Below are 22,495 nucleotides of genomic sequence, written 5' to 3'. Positions count from 1 at the left end.
GTCCACAGATTTGCCAATTACAAACCTCAGTATTTGCTCTCAGAGCCAGCCACAGCCCAAGACCCCAGAGGCTAAATGTTTCAAGCCCCTTAAAGTGAGCATGGAAGAAGCATGTTAAAATCTAGTGAAAAATCTCAAGTTTAAATTTTGTCTTACTTTTTTTCCTTTATGCTACAGGCATTTAACATCCAAAAATCATCTGTAAGCAATCAAAACCACAGGTGAAAGACAAGAACAAAGGATTTACCTAGTGAGTCATCAAAGTGCTTTATTTTATAAAGCCTTCCTCATGTTTGGAGTGTAATCTAAGCACTAACATACACAATAATGAGTCTTCCTTGCCCTGTCCAAATAAACAGTTTATGAACAAGAGTGAATGACAAAAATGCTACACAGACAAAAATAATGCTTTGCTGCAAATGTCTAAAATGGTCTAAAAATGTACACTCATTAGCCACAATTAAATATGTACTCTGAGTACCTTATTTTTACTCCAGGGTCTCCCTGTAGCCTCATACCTTCAGAAGCTTCAGAAAATGAAACTTGGGTGAGAACATAGACAACCAGGGTGTTTAGGGAGAGGACAAAAAAAAAAAAAAAAACAAAAAAAAAAAAAACAAAAAAAAAAAATGAAGCCACAGTACCAACTTATTTAAATACATACAATACAAAAGTATACACATACATTACAGTGCTGCAGACATCACTAAGTCAAATGTAACAAAAAACCCTGTGGGAAAGGTCGGGGAAAGGAAGAAAAATTAGTACACAGCAACAGGGACAGTATTGCCTTTGGCCGCTGAAAGTGTATTTAAGGGGTTGCTGTTGTTGCTGAAGTGAACCACAACACAGGTTATGCACAGTTGCAGGCTGAGCAGCACTGACATTGGTTATGGAGAAGGCATGCTGGCACTCCTGATCCCAGCTAGAAACGATGAGAGGGAGGTTTGACTTCTCTTATGTTGCCTATAAAATCTAATAATTTCAATAAAGAAATTTTAAAGGCACAGCTTTAGCACAGTGTATAAGTAGATAAACTTTTAAGCATATGTAAATTTGTCTCTTTCAAGCATGGAGTCTTTCAGGGAAAAATACAAGAGGAGAAGGAATACAATGTTGTTTAAAAATTTTAAACAAGTTAAACATGATCAGCACAGTTTCAGGCAATGTACTATACAATCAAAATTGAATAAATGGTAGGACAGGTCATTTTGATGCTGAAAGACAACCTTGGGAAAAATCCCTCCAAAATATCCTTTTGCATTTTATTGTAAAAGAGTCCACATGGAGGTGAGCGAGACATTCACTTTAGTACACTACTGCACATTACCTCTTGGAAGATGACAAAGATTACTTCATTTGTACTGCAAAATAACTTTACATGTAAACTCAAAAGTCTTATATTGTACACGGCTCTGAAATTCAGAAATATCCCTGCTTTCCTAATAATGTAAACAGTAAAATTCAGGGTTCATTTTTCAAGGGATAATCTATAATAAAATACTGCTATTTCAACAGTACAACATAAGCAATTTAAACTTCAAATTCCCAGTAAATTACAAGGGAATGGAATTTCTATCAGTGTGCACATCTTTCAGGATGGGTAGAAGATGGAGCTACTATTGCCCAAAACTATGCGCTTCTTCAGACAAGCTACTTTTACACTTGTAACACTATTAGTTCCTATATTGCAAGAATATAAAACAAATGAAAACTTCAGGTAACAAAGAGAAATAAGCAAAGTTTTCCCTTAACGTAAGTTCACTATAGCAAAAATGTACACATAGCATGAATTATGTTAGCTCTTTCTAAGGTAAGAGATGCCAGCTCTCAGATGCCTGAGAGGCTGAGCTTCCTGATGCAATGTGCTGAAAAAGAAGACAAAAAACGGGAGAGGGAGGAAAGAAAAGGAAAAAACCCAACTGCTAGGAACCAAATGGGAAAAGCCTCCGGCACCAAGGGCTGTTGCAGCTGTGTTTTTAAGGAGTGCCAGTGTGCAGGGTGTAACATTCGCAGTAAGGTCTTCATTATTATCGTCATCATCATCATGAAGAATACTGTCAGGTATCTTTTTTCAAAATATAAACTGATCCACAGTTTACAATTTGATATCAATATTGTAGATTTAACATGCATTTACTCTTCCCCACCCCCACCCCACACCTCTTTGCTCATTTATTCCATTTCAGCTGGTAGCATCAGAGTATTACTGTCACAGTGCACTCTGAGTAAGCTGTTCTATTTATTTAAATTATTTTAATTTTTTTTTTTTTGCACACACAAAAGAGTCAGAAATAGCTAGAACTATGCTGGGAATATCAGGCAGCTGTTAAAGCAAGTACTCCACCCCACTTCAGTCATCTTTGCCAGCAGATGTAAACAAAGGGGTTGCTTTCTGTAAGATGAGTGCTTCTCTGAGTTCCTTGTTTTCCCTACACTTGTAGCCACTGCTGCTGTCCCCAGGTCTCGTGTCTGTCCTATGTAACATGATAGGTTACGTCAAGATGTTGGCAATAAAGTCCAAGAAGCGCTTTGAATACTGTTCTGGATTAACAGTTGAAATTTCTGCACCAGCCTATACAGAGAAATGGGATGAGAGAAGAAAGAAGAACCAGTTTTTATTTGATGCTTTTGGCATTGAGGATTTTAATAAATTTCATGTGCAGTTTTCAGAACCAGAGACTAGAAACACAAACTGTAAATTGTGCCCCTCAAGCAGAATCTTACTGGTGCCTTTTTAGGCTTCACAGGAGGACACTGATCATCAGTACTCACCCCTGTGACAGCTATCTTCCATTTCTGAAAAAAATTCTTTTTACTTTCCATGCTTCTCTTTACTTTCATTGTACTTCAGTCTTCTACATGAATTGTTACAGCACATTAGCCACGCTACCTACTGATTCACCAGCAGATTCTGTCTCTAGAGCAGCAGTGCCTTCATACAGAGAAGACTGAATTGCCATACTTACATCTGGCATGTCAACAGTTGTGTAACATGTATTGTTACCTGAATGCTACATAGCCTGGTTTGAAATACATGGCAAGAGTAACACTTTTTCAACATTTATGCATTTAAATCTGGACTCGCTGAATAAGCCATACAATTGTTATTTCAATGAGGTCATGATTTCATTCGTATTTTTACTTGAGTTTTTCAGAGCCATACCCACATTATTATTCTTATTTTTCCTGTTTTAGAAAAGAGGAAAGTTGTATGCATGCAATTAATGAATGAAATTCAGCGTCATGTGGCTCAGCATGGAGGCAGAGAAATAAACAAAATGAATGTATGAAAGTAATGTTCTGTAATAAGTTCTAATCACAAGCAGCTTCAATAATCATAGCTGTTACTCACAATGTATTTCTATCTGTTATTTAAGCCAGAAGTGCGAGTTTTTAAAGTCTGCTACTTTCAAAGTTCATTAATAATTGCCAGATAATGGCTGCATATGGTCTGCATCAACTTTCAGCTGCCCAGAAAGCAGAGAGTAATGGCAGAATTGCTTTAGAGAGACAAAAAAATACCTCCTACACGCCTTTGCAGGTCACATCATTCTCTACTGTAACTAAAAAGCCCAGAGCCCTTTGCCCAAAAATTTCTCACAATGCCTTGACCCTTTACATACTTAGACACAGGAGGGATTTAAGCCTCATGAATGAATATGCTCTTTTTAAGAAGTTTATGAAATTTGAATGTTAAATCACCACAGGAGTGATAATAGTAGACAAAAATCATTAATCTGGAAGACCGGGCTGTTTCACCACGGTTCTTTGGTGTCTGCTGCTAAGCAGCAATTTCAGTCAAAATTAAATAATGGCAATCAAGCAGAAGCCCTCACTGAACAGTCTCTGAGTATTTAATATGTAAATGCTATTTTTATGCCTAATTTTGGAAATTGTGCTTTTTTTTTCTGAAGTCTTCTAGGGTGAGCCACGTTATATATGCTGAAGAACTAACTTTCAGCAGGACGTACCAAACAATGAAACCATCATTAGGGCCCTGCATCTGAAATTGGATTCATGACAGCTTTCATAGAGTGGTGAACAGCTTTGTTCGCAAGAATAAGGTGCATCTCACAAATTTAGGACAAAGTCTTAAAAAGCATCTCACTAGAGTTCTTTGTGGGTGAGAAAGCTGTGTACACAGCTGAAAAAGGAGTTCCACTCTCAACTCAGTATGTAATGTTTAGCAGTTACTCCGTACATTTTTATTGCACATTAAACTTGAAAAAATTTGAAAAAAGTTCTGATTTACTTCCCTTTTCCCTAGCTTTATTGAACTGTCCAGTATCAGGGCACTAAACAAAAATGCATGAATATAAATGGAGTAAGAGGAAGAAACCAACCCAGGTACTTACCCCATGCTTTACTGTCTTTGCAGCATGGGCAGCTTTCTTTTTTGCATCATAATGAGTAAGAATGTCAATAATGGCCATGAAGTACACCTCCTTCCTGGGAGCATCTGCCAACAGCAAACAGGGCAATAAGGACTTCTGAAACATCCTAACAACGAGTTCTCCTTCTAACAAAGGAGACTTGGTATGACTCAATCAGCAGCTAAGACAGGTCAATGTCAGTCATAATCAAGATGTGTAAAAACCACAAGCTCAAGCTGTCCTTAATTCAGAGTTTAACTGCACTCATATATAATGCAAAATCCTTTAAATGACTGTAAAATAAAAAACTAGCATACAGAAATAGGAAAGATTGCTCAGTTAAGGTAAAGTGGATTTCATCTTCGTGGAAAAACTATGAAGTTTTATATGAAAGGTAATGCTTCTGAGTCAACAAAGATAATTACAGAATGAAGTAGGCTGGAAAAGACCTTTGAGATCATCAAGTCCAACCTATGACCTAACACATCCTCATCAACTGAAACATGGCACGAGAGTGCCACATCCAGTCTTTTTTTTAAACATGTCCAGGGATGTTGACTCCACCATGTCCCTGGACAGACAATTCCAGTGTCCAATCACACTTTCAGTGAAGAATTTTTTCCTGACATTTAACCTAAACTTCTTTTGGTGCAGCTTAAGATCATATTTTCTTTATGAACAAACCCATGCATTTTTCCATGTCAATACTTATAAACAAAAAGAAAAGGTAACTTTCCTCTATTGAATAGACACAGATACCCATTTACACTTAATTTTACGCACTAACTTTAAGCTCAGTTTCAGGCTTCTTACACACTCCTTATTATGACTTTCTTAGCTGCAACACAGAAATTGGATATGAATGCACAAATTTTCAAAAAGCAACCAAAAAATGAAATATAACTTGGAATGCTGCTTTTCTCATTTTTTTTAGACTGTGTTTAACAGTTATCAGCCTGAAAAGACCAATTATAGATACTAGACTTCCTGAAAGGGATGAAAACCCCATGAATTAACTGCTCAAGAACTGGTGAACCAGAGCAGCAAAGCATTATAGAAAACTCCTTTCTGCTGCCATCAAAGAGCAAATTTCCTTTTCCACAGAGTAAACATGTGTTTTTCAGTTTACATTTACCTTTACATGGTTGTGAGGACTTCAGAATTCTGATGCAAGAATCAAACCACTTTAATATAAAAACATTTCTTACTGCTTACTTTCATGGGACTTTATTCCATAAACATCAATAGCTGGATCAAATTCCCCTGGAGCCAAAGGCAGTGAGCTGTTCAGTGTATTTCCTGGACTGTCTGGAGGGGTTCCAATGGGGTGGGTCCCATCACTTTCACCTTCCTCTTCTCCATCATTCTCTTCACACTCTATTTCTTCCTGTTCAGCTCTTTCAACATCATGAATTCCAACCAGCAAGCTGTAGTCCATGAGTTTTAACTGAGCAAGGAACTAGAAAGTGATAATAAGCAGTCTGTCAATATTGCTGAAAAACATAAGCTCCACTTACAAAAAGGTGTCACCAGCTGAGAAAAATTTCTAAGGCATTTCTGAGAGAGCAAAAGGTAGGATTAAGTGATAAAGCTGGCAAACAGATACCTGATTTTACTAAAATGTATTAGCAGCACACAAATTACTTGAAACTTATTCTGTAGCTCACTCTTCCAAAAGCCTCTGGGAAAAAAATCCGTGAGAAGTGAAGAGCAGTGTGCTTGCAAGCCAACAGTTACTCCTGGCTCGTGTTTCAGTTAAATTACATTCATAGATCAGCCTGGGTTGGAAGTGACCCCCAAGGATCATCAAGTGCAACTTTTGGCCCTTCTGTACAGAAACACTCCCAAGAGTCACACCATGTGCCTGAGAATATCGACCAAATGCTTCTTGAACTCTGTCAGGCTTGGTGCTGTGGCACCACCCTCTGTGCCCTCCTTTGGACAGCTTCCTTATGTTGTGACTACACACAGCACTTGAGGTGGGGACTGCTCTGTCACTGCTCAGTGACCAGAGCAGTGCTATCAGGTGTAGAGCATGCTATGATCTGGTGCTGAACCCACCCTCTCAATCCCTTTTAAGTCTTATTAAAGAATCATGAAAAAATGTTCAAATATTCTTGCAGTGGAAAGCTGTGAAGTTTTACACCCTGAAGACATGAAATGATGTTGTGTTCTCTTCACAGTGACAGGCTCATGATTTACATCACGAAAGCAAAACATGTATGTGAATGAAAGGGTGGTTTTGAATAAAGACTAAGGATGGGAGATTTTAGGAAATTGGAAGATGAATACACTCTATGTACAAACAAAGAGTTATTTTAGTTGAGGAGAACAGGATAAGGCAGAAAGAGGAGTATGGAAATAAGGAAGGTATAAAAGCAGGAAAATGGGATGAACAGCTCAAGGGGGTCAAGGATAAGCAGGACAGCTGTGCTGCAGATTAAAAACAGTACTGTGATTTCAAACTTGTGAAGCCCTTGCTTGTGGTATGCAGAGAAAGTGGTTGAAAATAAAAATTGCTTCAGTTTTTAGAAATGTTAAGTGTTTATAAAAAGGAAGTTAGAGCAGACCAGGGAAGAAGGCATTTGAGCTAGACTTTGGCACAGAGAGAGTTATGGTGATGAAAAAGATAAAATACTAGGTAATGAGAAACTGCAGTTTGTCAAAATCTGATTCTGAGAAAAGAGACAAGCTGGAGATAACTGTAAATTCAAGTGCAAGAAGAAATATTGTGAGATTGATATGAGATTTTAAGAAGAAAAAACTGTTTTTTAATAATTTCAGTATAATTTATTTCAATATAATAAAACAACAGACTCTCACAAGACTGGAAGGGATCTAAGTTTGAAAGGATGATGCACAACAATATACAAGACAAGCAAATAAGACTGGCCAAAGGCGATGGGGTGGAAGAACTCCAGGCATATTATTCACTACTTGGTAAATACATGGGGAGGAAAAAAAGTCTACCAATAATAATACAGAACAGCATGAAAGGGAACGGAGTCTTGATAAAAAAAACCAGTGAGCTACAAATTAGAAGGGAATGGCTCTTGGAAAAAAGAGTGCTGCTGCTAACAACAAGAAGACTTAGGGAGATCAGCACAAGGAAAAAAATCTGATTTTAAATGGAAAAAATATGTAGTTTTTCTCAGGACACCCACAATGGAATAAGGAGATGGGAAAATATACAAGGGGACATCAAAAGAGCAGTAATAGCTTGTGTTTGAACACAGGAAGGGGACATAGGACTTGATTAGGAGAGAAATATAGAAACAAAGCTTAACAAAAAACAAGAACAGATATAAAGCTATATTGCTCAGAATAGTACTCCATGATATGTTTAACCATAAATACTGTCTGATAAGATAATAATATACTAAGTGTGGTGCATTTCTTTTCATTGTAGTGAAATGTGAGCTTTTACACATTGGTTACAAAGTGTGTCTATCAGTTATCTAATCAGGGCAAAAAGAGCCAACAAAAGAAGAACAAGGTTAAAGAATAGCTTGCCATTGTCAAAATCAGGAGCCAGATCACTTCACACTAGTGGTTTACATGGATATTAAACATTTCTCAGTATAAACTTCAAACCCATAAAACCAACCTCTCAAGTCATAATCTGGAATCTGCCATTATATTCCCAGTCTGGTAAATTATATAGATCATACACAATCTACTTTTCGGGGTAAGAAAGGATCTTCCACATTTCTACCACACACTCAACCTATCTGCAACCTACTTGATATAAAAGCAGAATTTGGCAACAGCAGTACATGTTAAAAGAGCACAAAATTTAAACCCAAATAAACTTATCTCTAGAGCTGTGACACCAGTAGACCACAATATTTTAAGTATAAAATAAACGCACATTGATATTTCACAAAGTATTTATGTTTTCATCGTCCTCACCACCATAAATTTCCCATTGTTACTATGATGGGAAATTATATTTCCTCAGAAGGAAATTATTGGGTAAATTCTAAAGTAACAGTATTTTGTTTTGTAGAACTAATGAGATAAAATCTGAAGAATTTGGAAAGCTAATTCACAGAGCTCTTTTGATATAAATAGCTGAAAGTCTCACTAAGTCACAGACACATTTTGCTACCAACTCTGTTCCAAATCTGCCTTTTTACTTGAAAACAGATTTTAGTTTTTGAGTATAAAGCTGCAAAATACTGTGTTTAGGAAAGATATTTTAAATTATGCAAACTAAAGGCAAGTTGTGTGAACAAGTTAGTCTGATATTTATTGTATGAACAAAAACGGTAAAAATATTTAATTAAATTCATACATTAACACTTTTCTTTCAAGTATTTACTATATTCAGCCAAGTAAAATGGAAATTTATATGAAAGACTACATTAAGATAATGAGAATCCAATTGCTGTATTTAGATTACTGAAGTACTCTACTGTTGTGATACTAAGAATGATTTAAAACTGGATCACTAATATGAAACAAAAAGGGCATGCACAGCTGTGAGCAGGGGAGATGCCCCATCTCTGTTATGGACTACAGTTCATATTTGGCCTTAGCCCTGGTGGACCTCCACCTGTAAAATACAACTACAATACTCACCCTCTCTCTCGGGGGGCATTTGGAAGTGCTAGGCTTGTAAAGCATTTAAGTACTAAGCAGTACCATCATTTTAACATCACATCATCAAGGCAGGAACAATGTATGGCAACCAGCTATGGCAGCAAGCCATTTATCACATCAGCAAAGCAGTGATCAACTCCTGAAAGTTTAAATTGTGTTTCATTTAAAACAGTCAGTGTTTACAGTTTTATAAACAAGAGCTTTTATTAATGAATTACAGGTATGATTTCCTGGGATAATCCATAATTTGCCACATATTTTAATCACATGTAACTGAACAGGCACATTCTTACCTCAACATCCTTCTTGAGTTTCTCAAGGAACATCTTTTTGTTATTCTCATCAATATGAATCTTTTGGCCATCATTAATAAAATCATTGTCTTTGAACGTCGGCAGCTCTTTGGCCTAAAACAAACCAAAATTCCTGTAAGAGCAGGATTGTAAAGAGGAGTGTGGTGAAGCTGCTGGTCCTGTGCCTGAGAAGGCACCCCTGAGTTGCCTCTCTTCCATGGCACACAGCTTTCCATAACTGCACCCACAGAGCTCTTTGCTCATCTTACCCCTCCCGGAAACAGCCCAGAAAGCTATGTGTTAACTGGACAGCAAATGCAGCCAGGAGAAAATCTCCACTCAATACCAGATTTTCATTGAACACTGATTTGCATCGAGCTTCTTCCAAGATGTCATTTGTCAAAGTGACTGGCAGTAAGTGAAGTTAAAACAATCTATCCCTCAATAACAAAGGGCTTGCATCAGGTCTTACAGAGGAAGTTAGACAGGATTGCATTTTGCACAACTATTATGAATATTTGCAAGTGCCTAATACCAAATAATCACTGGAAAGCATCAAATGAATATTGAAGGATGAAATTCTGCTTAAAAGTAGCAAATGCCTGAGAAAACCACTGCCTCTTCAATATGTAATTAAATTAATATTCTTGATGTTGGAGCAACTTGATTACCTTCATCTTCAACTGCCTCATGAAGTAATTTGCAACACCTCAAATGGGCTCTGTTTTCAAAGGGCAGTGACTATAAGTTTACTCAAAAAACCCCAGCAAACTGACAAACAAAAGAGCAGTTCCTTCAGGACATTTGGTCAAGCAAGCTAGATGTAATACTAACTCCTGCAATCAGAGCTTTTAAAAAATTGCCCCATTAAGAGCAATGAACAGCCTTTCTCCCTGCCCCACCTGTAACCAATAGTATGGAAGAACAGGTTTCCTTTACAAAGAAAATGTTACAGAACAACCAGTGCTGCAATTCCTATGAACTGTCAATGGCCAAGAACTAGTGAGTACCTTGAATAAAATAGTATCCCCTTTATCTGAAAGTCCTTCTAGGAATAAAAGGCAGTTAACATCAACCTACAGGAATGTCCTTTGTAAGTTTAACTAGTCAGACATTGCTTATAATCTTGCTGGAGATGGTATTTTTCAAAAAATTTATTTTCTTTCTATGACACAGCAAGGAAAAGAACCCGAGAGCTTCTTTCCTCTCCTCCAATACGTGTATCTTGGAAAGCACAGCATTAAAATGTGAGCACCACAGCAGACTCCCAAAGGCCCTCATAGATCTTCACAATGGGCAAAAGGTCTTTTTCTTTTGTTGGCCTGTGCGCACTGAAGTGGCCAAAATACTCAGTTCCCCAACTGTCCAAATTAATTTTTTGGACCCGGAATTTGCCAATTGCTGAGATCCCACAATGTTACTTTTGTTTAGAAAAGTGATCATTTTCTTCCAAAAACTGTTCAAAACCACTTGAGAAATTGTAACAGTTACATTGTAACAGTGAAAAATCAATTACTAAATCCATGGCATCCTGATACCTATGAAGTTTGAAAAAAAGTAAGGTCACAGTCTGGCTGCTCTGAATTATTACTGTCTAGCATCTAGAACATTCTGATACATTAAAATACCCTCTAATAGGAATCTTCTATTTATATTAAAAAAAAAAAAACAAACACCCAAGCAGCTGAGATGGAGCTATAAGCATTCATCTGTCCCAGACTCCACTTCCAAGGAGGAGTTATTCAGCAGTGCTCTCCTGCTTTACTCAAAAACAATGCTGGACACTTTTTGAAGCTCACAATGAATTGTTTACCACAATATGACTGCACAGTACGCACTGATTTTCTTTCTAGCCTACTCAGTGAGAGGTTTAGGACAAAAACGAACATCAGATAAGCATTCCAGGCTAACAGCTGTAGAGATTACCATACTCAATTGAGCAGAGTGTCCCATGGACAGGGCTAATTCCGCAGAGGCGGGACTGTGGATCCAGGGACGTTGCCAACACTGGAGGATGGAATCCAGTGTGTGGGATGCTTAAGAATGGAGAGGAGATTTGGATGAAATAATTTAAGATTAAGCAATAATGAAAAGAATGCAGGAAACCAAGTTTCCTTCATTTTTAGCCCAAAATCACTTAAAAAAAAATCCCCAGATTATTTTTCCACCTAGTATATCCAAGTTATTGATTAGATTAGGCAGAGCTTAAAGTGAAACAAACCCATTAACACAGAAACCCCCCCTACTAGTGCTGTCTAAAAGCTGGAGGGTGAGCACAGAGGGAGGATGTGCTTGTGGTTAAGATGCGGAGATGCTTGTTTGCCTCTAGGCTCTGCCGCAGGCTTCCCGCAGAGCACAGCCCCAGTGACACCAGCGGGGCTGTGAAGGGAAGCTGCCTCGCCACTGAGGACAGTCCCATGGTGGTAAAAAGAAACTAAAATTACAAGCAGTGTCTTCTTTGGAAGATGCTAGCACTGGTAAGCCAGTTGTGCAAGTGCCATACTTCACTTTAACCTTGTCCCTAACCTATTTTTAATAGAAGTGAGCTAGCAAAGCTGACACTGCTGCAGCTCTTACCTGTCATCACAACACCCAAGGGGCACTCCCAAGGACATTCTGGGCAGTAAGTCAGCACTCCCAAAAAGCCACTCTTTGCTGCCTTGTATGAAGGTTCCCCCAGTCCACCAGCATCCCTCTGACAATATTTATCTGAGGCAATTTTTATTCACCCCAATACCCATAGTTGTAAAGACCTGGCAAGTGTAGAACCATGTAAGTTAAAAGCCAGCTCAGAAGCAAGTGAAGAAAAAGGACAAAGTAAAAGCAGTGGGTCCCATATAAGCAACTGAAGCTAAAAAGCTCTGTCTGTGCCAGTGGTTACCCTCACTACATTATTTGCATGATGGCTCCCAGCTATTCTCTTCCCTCCTTCTAGGTGTTACTAGACAAAGCCTTGGTTTTTTTTTTTTTTTTTTTTTGGTGTACTAGGCAATATTATTCTCCCTATTTATTTGAAGCTGAATAGTCCTAGGATACTGTTGCAGTCCCACATATTAATGAGAGCCACTGGTGGAAGTGATTCTAGTAGTACTTTAACTGAAATTTGTCTTAAAATTGATTTGTGACTCTAAGAATCAAAATCTATGAAATGTTCAGCTAGGAGGGGCTCTTATAGTTATGTCAAATTAATAACACATTCATTCATGTTGAAAAATCCCACTATGTTCATTTCTTACATGCTGAAATAAACACAAATAGAATCACATTGTGGCAGTTTAGAACATTATCTGAATGAAAAAATTGAGGCTTTGCTTTAATGAAATAATTGATATGGTTAATTTTTTATGATGTCTCAAATATTTCCAATGAAGCAAAATCCTTGTTGGAAAATGATTCTCCTAGAATGTAATTCATTATAATGAACATATTACTGTCATTAAAGAACTAAATATTTTAAGAGCTGCACAGGAGATGAGCATCTAACTACTTCCACTAAATTAATAATAGATTTTCTTTCTGAACCACCTCCACTGTTTTTAATCTCCTACTTAAATATGCAAGAAAGGCACAACAGATTTTACAAATATAAAACATCTATTTATTAAAAAAAACATGTTATCAACACACATTCAGGTTTGCCATGGTCACAGAGAATTTTAATGGCAGGAAGATTTCACTGCCTTTGAAAGGCTGAAAAATCAATAAAGATTTCTTAGTAACTAAGATGACAGAATGTGTAAAGCCTCATTCAGAATGAAAGTATAGTGTAAGAGCTGATACTGTTTTGAGTTAAAAAAAAAAAAAAACTTGGACTGTAAGAACCAGGTGAAGTTTTATTTCTAGATGAACATGGTAACAGTTTTTGTATACTTCTTAGGCCATCTCAATTCAGCATCTTATCCTAATGAGTTGAAATGAATATTAGCAATTTTGTTATCCCCAAAGGGATTTTGTATGCATCATGACATCAAAAATAATGGTCATAGCTAACATTAATGCTGGCATTTTGGAAGCAGCTTGCTAAAATAGCTGTAGGTCAGGTAAGTTTCCAAATAAGTGACTGAAAAAGGAAAAAAGACTAACTGTCCTCATAACAAAGACAAAGATCAGGTTTCAGGAGAAATGTTGATAGCAGCCTTATTTTTTCTCTGGAACTAGCCACAAGTCACATTATTCACACAGCTAATCATGGAAAAATTTGGCTTACAACTTATAACTTTTGAAAATTATGTAAAACATCTGCCAAGATTGAAGGTCCACACCCCAGACTTTTTAACAGAAAGTGACCCACATACACCTTATGTTTTTTTAAGTACTGGGCTCACCAGCATATATGGAAGGCAGTGTTTGGGGAAAAAAAAAAAGGCTATAATACTAAATATAGTTTGCAATAATTTAGACCAGGTGATTTTGAATTGAATCAAAACTCTGGAGTCACTAGATCTACAAGAGGGAAGAATAATTTCCTTTAGAATTATGCAGTTTCTTGCCTCCAATAGTTCTGTGAGCTGGGTCCAAACTTCTGTTGTACAAATTGCCTTGCCCTAGACAGGGGTTCCTAGACAAAGGGTCTGAGCTCAAGTTGACGTCACAGGACTGTAAAAGGCAATGGAAATAGAACTGTAACCCCAAAATAGTGTTTGAGGGGAAACACTGGAATGACTTTAGTCAGTAGGAAAAAAAAAAAGAATTGTGCAGGATGCTGTAGAAGAGTTAAGTACTCAAGCATGTACCAAAATAGAAATTCTCTTTTCAATGCTCAAGGAAATGCATCCAGAATTATCCCTAGCATTAATGTCTTCCTGCTGCAAAATGAACATGCAATATATAAAATGCAACACAAAATTCCCCTGTTATTTTAAAAATTCTTTTAACATATGGAAAGCAGACTTCTAAAGAAAAATGAAACAAAACACCCCCAACCCCTCAAAACCAAACAAAGGCAAACTAGTGATTTGTTTTGAAAAACTGTAATGAGGTTGGTGTCATGAGAAGGCTAAATGCTGAAATCAAAACCCTGAATGTCTCTCCCTATCTTTTAAAGCTATAATCTCTGTATGTTGCAATGTTTAGATTTATTTCACAGATAAATCTCAGACACTTCACAAGATCAGTACATGAAGTGGAGTGAAATCACTAATAAGAGATAAGTATAAAAATGTTCTGGAATTAGTAATTCTAAAACAGCAGAAAAAAATAGCTCAGATTTTGGAATGATCTACCTTGAATAATGTTTTACATAGTGACACCAAAAGTAAAAAAACCAAAAAACAAAAAACAAAAACCACAAACAAACAAAACAAAACCCAAACAAACAAACAAAACCAAAGGGAAAAAAAAAACAACTAAACAAAAAAAAACAGAGTCAAGACTGAGTGATCTTTTTCCTATGCTCCTCTACTACAGCCCTTCTTCCTTAGGTTACACTTTCCTCTCAGAAATCAGTTAATTACTATATGTTGTAATATATAAAGTTAAACACAAAGCTAATGTCTAGTGACAACTTCCAATCTAATGATCATAGCTATGTATTTTGCATATAATTTAATGAAGATATAACATAGTTGTCAGCTATGGCAATCTTTTTCCCAAAAGAAACTTGAATAGAAAGTCCTTTATTCAACTGTATTGACTATAATTTTATTGCACTTATGAATGGTGATTCATGAAACAACACATACTATAGAGGTGGCAATGCAACCAGTTTTAGATTGATTTAAAAACATGTGATAATCTCTGAAATTGCTTGAGAAAGATGAAATGTGGTGGGCACCACTTCATTTAGGATTTGTTTTTCTTTTTCAAATTTCTTTCTGCACTGCTCACTCAGAAGCAAGAGCTTGGATTCTTTTATCAGTACAAGTAGACTCAGCTGTTACTGCTAATTTGATGTTGTACTGCAAGCATGGCATAATTGTGAGCAGCTAGACCACCCGAGGAGTTCTGCATTATCCTCATTTCACTTGAGAGGGCAAAATTGTCCCAAGAATAAAAAGAAAATGCCCACTATTAAAATAATAAAAAATTTAAGAAGAGTAGTAAAGCCCAAAAAGTAAAAAGGAGCAGCTGTCAGAATTTGACAACTGTTGAAACATTGTGTTCTTTTAAAATCCAAGGCATCTGTAAGTGTATGTTACAATACATGTCGCCAAGAAAGCGATGTCTTGATTATTAAAAGTATCATTTTTAACACAAATGAAAGGCATTGTGTGTTAAGGTGAAATTTAAGGGATTGGTGCTTGTTTCTGCACTGATTATCACAAAATATTGAAATGACAGTTTTGTAACTGCTCATCCATATGTTAGGATATTAAACAGCTGAAGACAGTCAAACAGGAGGTAAACAGCAAACAGGATGGAAAAGTACCACTCTCAATCAGGCAACTTTTCATCCTAAAAAAATGATTTAAAAAAATGTTTGAATAGTAATACCCTTTTTAAACTACCAAGCTAAAGTAGAATTATACTATTTTCCCAGATTTCTTATCCATTAAATCTTTTTGCATATTTGTTTCTTCTTTATTAACTGACTAAATAATAGTTTGATAGGAAGAAGATTCAAGAATATAAATTTCATCGAATTTGCCTTTACAAAGTAATTTATCTAAAATTTACAGTCTACATTAGAATGTGACTGAAAGACTTGCTCTTCTGTTTTCTGACTTCTGCAGCTTTAAGAGAAGTAAAGATATCATGCTTGATATTCTGAAAACCAATTGATTACTTGAATGTTGTAATTTGAAACTCAATATGAATTATTTAAAGCCCACTTAAAAACTAGCCATTGACAGACAATTTAGCCATACATTTTAGTACCAAAAGCTTTCTATATTACTCTCACATGTGAATAGCCAAATAGTTATAATAAGTAATTATTGTGCCACTAATTGCAATTTATTAATATTAATGTCATTTCAAGATAATATTAATAAATTGATTATTTAGCTTGCATCTGGCTAAAAATTAGATGATAATTTACTACACCAGCTCAGGTTTTCAGATTGTCTGGTTTCGTTTAATCCCTCAGTGCAGTTTCTTCTGTGATAGGAGATACCAAAAAATCTCTTTAGAGAATTTGCTAGAATGCCTCCCCGCCGCCTTTCAAGTCAAATCTTTCCAGTTGTTTTCAAATCTTAAGATGGATTTGAGATTCTCAGAGATGACAACAAAAAGTTTGAAACACTGACATCTATGAGAAAATGGAAGTAAAAAACCATGCTACAGGGCTCCACTTGCCTTTCAGGAATAATGGATCATTATTTAATGGATCAGGTCAACAGAGTCCTCAGGTCTTGAAATCAGTGGCACATGTGCAGAATACATCTCATGACAGCACCTCTTTAGCACTGCTCAGAGTTTCAGAACCAAACTTTCCTTGACTCTTCATATAAATATAAAGCACCCTATTAGTCTAAACCTAGAAGCTGTGTGTTAGATTTGAGTAGTCAAAGTGAGTAGTCAAGTGAGTAAATCTGTTGTCATGCCTACTGCAGGAGATTCAGATCATAGTGATGACAAATCTTATGAACATCTGCAATCCCCAGGCAAAATGTATTCTGGCCCATTCAAATCAAGCAGCAGACTCCAAAACTTAAAACCCATGCGATAAGCAAAGTACTAAGTTTCCCTTGTTTGAATCTCGAAGAGTCTCAAACTGTAAAATGTTGTTCCCTCTAAGAATGTAGAAACCTACCCAATAATTTCCTTTCTTAGAAATCTTTTTTTCTGAATGCAAGCTTGTCACTTCCCTGCTGCATTACATCAGGGTTTGATGGGAATGATGACTGATAGAAAGCTGTTTCGAAAGCTTCAGACTGTCTGCTTACAACATCAGTAGCCTTTGTACAGTTCCATCCCCAAGAAATCAAACCATTAAAAGAGCAGAATAAGAATTAGGAGGATGAGGCTTTTATGCATTTATTTTCAGAGAAGTACTCAAAATCAAAGGGAAGGTTCTAGGTGTGAAGTTGATAAGAACTGTTTTTTTTTGTTATCTGCCTTATGGAAGTTATGATTTCACATTAAATTTACAGAATAATTGTTTTATGCAGTTATATAAAACTACACAAATTTGTTTCAATTTATCTATAAGCAAGTTCAATAGTAATTCTGCCATGAACTTACACAGGAGCAAAATTAAGGCACTGTTTCTTTAAGGTTCTCACTCTATGTATTAACTACAATATACATGTACTATTATTAATCTATTATTACGAGGCATATTCCAGAAATTGCTCAAAACTACTTTGCTAAATATCTGTATAGTATCAGTTCCTGTATAGCTGACTGTACATAATATTTTAAAATTTTTGTTAGTAGTCCAAGCATTAATGTTGCAACCTGAAGCAGTCCCATCCAAATAATTTGTCCTCATCCTTTCTATCAGATTATTTTAATAGTACAACAGAGGTTTTCAATGACATTAGGTATTGTTTGTAAGACACTGCAGGGTTACTCCCTGGACATTAAAAACACTACAGTTGCCACTAAACAAGAACAAAAACAGATGATAAAAGAAAGAAAGGAGACCATCCAAGACATGATCTTGAGGGCCTGGTACAGCAGAAGAGAAGTGTTGCTGGCAATGGTAACTGTAGCTTGCAGGTGGGGCTGTGGTATTGCCTAACGCTAAGAAGAATTTTAAGTGTTCCATCATGACTTAGGAAAGGTGGAAAAACCTGGCACAGAGTTTTTCATGCAGCAAGAACTGACAGCTACTGCATGTCCCTTACTCCTTTAGTGCAGTTGTGTGATCTGTAGAAGACTCAGAGAAGCAGGTATGGTACAACTGCTGCTTAGGAGAAAAACAAATGATCTGAATGGAATTTGGGAACAACAGAAAATGAAGTCTCTTAAGTGAACTCCTGGATGATCTCATGCTAATTCAGGAGGAACGTGCTTGGACAAATTAAGAAAACAAGGGCCATGGGTTGTTAGACCTTGCCCAAATTTGAAATCTAAGAGGTCTGAGATGATGGAGACTATGTTACACTTCCAATTATCTGTAGAATCTCCAGAGCAACCTCTCCTAAAATGCCATCTGACTATTTTGCTAAAACCACAAAGAAAAACGGAGAACATTAAATTTTCCAAAAGAACTGAAGTTGGAGGTGAAGAAAAATAAAGCAATCTATTTCTCTTTAGAGCAAAGTTTCAGCCCAGAATTAGATGGAAACTGTCTCTCATTACAGCTACGTGTACATCTAAGTCTGTCAGTCACTTGCTCATTTGTATGAACTTTACATACCCAAGGGTTCTCATAATTTAAGGTTCGGTTCATCCTTGCACTCAGTTTAGAAGTGGTGTCCCATCACATAATTCCATTAACTGACATGGAATATTCATAAATCTCAATATTAAATAGGAAGAGAAAGAAGATGATGCAGGAGAGAAGGGAATAAAGTTATGATGTTTTCCTAGCACAGGGCAGGCCCTGAAGAAACTAAGAGAAAAGAAAAGGAAAGGAGGAGGTAGAGGATTGGCTCACTTACCTCTGAAATTACAACACCTTTGCAAACCAATATTCAAAGGTCTGCAGGAAATAGAGGACAGATAAAGGAGGGATAAGGTAGAACTCAAGAGGGAAGAATATGGCAGAAAAAAGAGGAAAGGGTCAGAACAGTAATAGTTATGTTTGTTCTGAGTTTAGCTAGAAGGTTAATTAATTGAAAAAGAAACAGAAATGCACCATACCTTTTCTTTGTCACTGGCTTCTCGAGCCACAGTAGAGCCCTGAAACAGAAAAAATGGATCTAAAAATGTGCATATGTCAGAAGCTAATTTGAAAATGTTATGATAACAGGTCAAAAAGTGGATGAACTGTATCCTTTTGAACTTGAGAAATGTTTTAAAGAAAGGCGATACAGTAGGTAGAATGTCTAGGACTGCTGAATTGCTGCTATCATGTGAAGAAGATGCATCATGAGAGAAGAAAGATGGATTAAATCCTCAAATGCTCTACTTCTATTGTCCTCCCAATTCCTGGAGCTTTTCCTCATCTCTCATCCTCATTTTGAGTGTGTCATTGCTAGAAGTTTAGTTTGCTTGGTAGACTTCTCATTCTCATATTTTTTTTTTCCATGCCAATTTAGCTGCATGGATATGGAACAGCCTATTCTGTGTAACTGTCTAGACATTTGTAACACACATTTGAACAGGATATCACACAATAAAAACACAAAAAGTATTTAGAAGATCATAAAGTACAAACAAGAACAATGCATCACACAGCAACATGGGGCAAAAAGAAGAGACCAACTGTGGATCCACAGGACTTACGGTGCTTGCCAAAGACCGTTTGGATTTTATTTTTAAATTTATTTTTTAGATTAAAACTAGTGAGCAGGACCACACCTTTAAATACCCAGCATGTGTTTATCACGTAACAGCACAGCAAGAAATAGTAACTACAAATATGGTAACTGGACATTGAAAGATGGGTAAATTAGCTCTGCTGTTTGTTAAAGGGTGTGCATTGTGTAAAGAAGTGCTGGAGTGGAGTCCTACTAGTTTAAAGAATGTGAGGATCCCCAACCACACCCTTTTATAGCATGCTTTACTCTGTTTATAGAAAGAAACTTAGAAAACTCAGAAGTGATGGGAGAGAAAAGATAAATGAGACAGTATCTCTTAGTTATTATGCATGGCCCAGAAGAAGGGATTTCACAGAATTATTCTTAACTGATAATAAAGCCTGGTAAAAGCCTAACATTTCATTTTACTCAGGAGACATCTTTTATATTGTATTCTGTGCTCCACCAGATTATTAGGCCAGAAAAAAGATGAACTGAAAACCAAACTGAAGGAAAAGAAAAAAGATCCACAAGAGTAAAAATTAGGGAGGATGTCAAATTTGACATTTGGTAAAAAAATTACATTGAAATAATTTTAACAAAATGCATCCATGGCCAAAAAATACCCTTGAAATCCCATGCTGATTTGTGGTCTTTTTTTTCTTGTATCTACAGAGGTAGAGACTTCTGCTACCAAGTGAGTTCTAAGCTGGTGTCAAAAATATTTATGTACAAAACAGAACTCTGAATCTACAACTGCAGATGACATAGCAAAAAATATCAAGAAAAAGTAATTTATAATAAATTCAAGTAATTTATAATAAATTCAGTGTCACTATAAATCTGTTCAGTGAAGGAGTTTGTTTTGATGTTAAATTTGAATTACATGAGAAGTTAAAGCAATGCTGTCCAGCTGGACAAACTGAATAGACTACAGAAGCATTCACAGAGGTAAGTAACATAAAGAGCTGTTGATACCAATGTTAAGAACATAGTGTATATAATTACTGTTTCTTTCTGTTGTGCTTTCATGCCCTTGTTAATGCATCTGTACATTATGATGCTCTAAGTCACAGTTTTCTCAAATTAAAAAAACCAAATCTTCTCTGGTAATGACTGCTGCCAATAATACTGAATTTCAGAAAATAGATTGTTGACATTCTGGAAATCCATTCTTATAAATCAAGTTAGGTCAACTATCTAAGCAATTGCTAAGGAGACTTGACAGTAGGAAAGGATGGTGCACTACATAGCATTACAAATCTCCTAATACAGAATGATAAATTAACATCTTAAAACAAGCTTGCAGATGCATTAGTGGTTCAGCACATAGAAATTAAATGTATTAGAAAGAAGTAGGTTTCTAAGGGGATATTTTACAGAGGAAATTAAAATATCATCCCTTGGGTAAAAAGACTAAGACTACGTTTTGGGTATTTGTTTTAAGCCCTGTATACTGTCAAAATTACAATGAGCAGATAAAGCTTCTGAAACAAAACTAAAACAGATCTTATGATAAAAGCAGATGTTTTGGTTTTCAAAGACTCCTCTCTTTCACTTGAATGATTTTTAAAATATTGGATAAATTATTAAGCTTTTGCCATAGTGATGTACTTTGTTAGCAGCATTTGTTGGTTTAAATGATGCTATTTAGTTGTTTTATAAATGCCCTCTGCATAATAAACTGTGGCTTTCCATAATGTTGATAAAAACCTATAAGAAGCAGAATTATTATTATACTAGTGTGAAGGGTTTTACCTTTAACCACTAGCAACATTTAGCAAACATACCTGGCTAAATTGCTTCTCTTAAAAATGCACAAAACAGATAAATTTCTATAATGTCTACAGAACCACCCTTTAGTTTTGCTAAACCTAGGTGTAGAATGAAATAAGTTATGCCGGCTCTTGCATAACACAATTTTAAATTAATTAAAATTCTGAGCAATATTCAAGCTTCAGCATAACCTAACATTTATAGTAAAGATTTTCAGCTACTCTATCAGCTATTTAATCAGCAGTTATTTCTCACCTTTAAATCATATTTTCTATAAACAGATAAACGATGGCTGAACACATTTCTTGTGACAACCATATATACTTCAACTCCATCAACAGTAAGCCGGTACATGCCCAAAAACTGGGGAAGAAGTGTATTCCCATGACACTCCACAATAAACTGCAAAATGAAAAGAAAAAAACAGAAATCAGGATTGACATATATTACGTAAGTATATATTTAGAATTTAGATATAAAATACCAAGAAACAATATTTTTTCCCTGAATATTTGTGTGGCAACAAACCTTCAAAAAATTATGCAAAAACAAACCCTCTCATGAGCAAGTCATTCTACTTTTAGGCCAGTGTTTAAAAATTAAAATCTTGAACTGCTTAACTTATAACTCTTGACTTCCACAGATAGTCTCCTAGAAAGAAGAGACTCTATTGGACAGACCTTTTAACTTTTATGTTAACACAAAAAGCAAATCTAAGCAGACAGCATGAATTTGGTAGTTATGTCAAAACCTAAGTATTTTTTTAAACATCACACTGCTATAATCTGTACTGTGTTGTCCCAGACTGTATTTAAATTGTATGTTTCTCCATTCTCAGTATTTGTTTATTTTGATGAACATTTATGGTGTTATACATTTATTGGTATTATTATAGTAAGACCTCAACAAGGGGTATTATTATAATAATACCAATACCCCAGCAAGGGGTATTATTTATTATCACCAACTTTCTGTTAGCTCCTAATGTGGTAGTTGCATTTTGGGGTCAATAGAGCTGAGCAATGAAGTACAAATTCCCTGTATTTTTTTTATTTATGAATCCTTATATTTCCTTAAGGTCACCATATTCCATTACAAGTGGGCTATTAACCTTGTCACCTGCAATCTTTTTTTTTCCTCTAATCACTTGCCT

The 22,495-nt window shown here is 36.1% G+C and overlaps 1 protein-coding gene across 3 annotated transcripts in view; it reads right to left on the bottom strand.

Annotated features, from left to right (window-relative positions):
• Positions 1 to 242: 242 nt before the first annotated feature.
• PIP4K2A (phosphatidylinositol-5-phosphate 4-kinase type 2 alpha) overlaps positions 243 to 22,495 on the bottom strand; it is a 108,039-nt gene continuing 85,786 nt past the window's right edge. For 2 of the 3 annotated variants that reach the window (XM_053950854.1, XM_053950847.1), the window contains exons 5-10: positions 21,598 to 21,744; positions 18,968 to 19,006; positions 9,275 to 9,388; positions 5,592 to 5,835; positions 4,359 to 4,462; positions 243 to 2,575 (exon numbers count right to left, since the gene is read on the bottom strand). In XM_053950854.1, the coding sequence (XP_053806829.1) occupies positions 2,495 to 2,575; positions 4,359 to 4,462; positions 5,592 to 5,835; positions 9,275 to 9,388; positions 18,968 to 19,006; positions 21,598 to 21,744 (729 nt within the window). In that variant the 3' untranslated portion in view covers positions 243 to 2,494. The remainder of the gene's footprint in view (positions 2,576 to 4,358; positions 4,463 to 5,591; positions 5,836 to 9,274; positions 9,389 to 18,967; positions 19,007 to 21,597; positions 21,745 to 22,495) is intronic. The other variant, XM_053950840.1, reaches the window with a different exon arrangement.

Source organism: Vidua chalybeata, chromosome 1 (genome assembly GCF_026979565.1).
Source record: "Vidua chalybeata isolate OUT-0048 chromosome 1, bVidCha1 merged haplotype, whole genome shotgun sequence".
NCBI lineage: Eukaryota > Metazoa > Chordata > Aves > Passeriformes > Viduidae > Vidua > Vidua chalybeata.
Note: the sequence above shows the minus strand (reverse complement) of the source record. Positions and strands in the feature narration are given on the sequence as shown.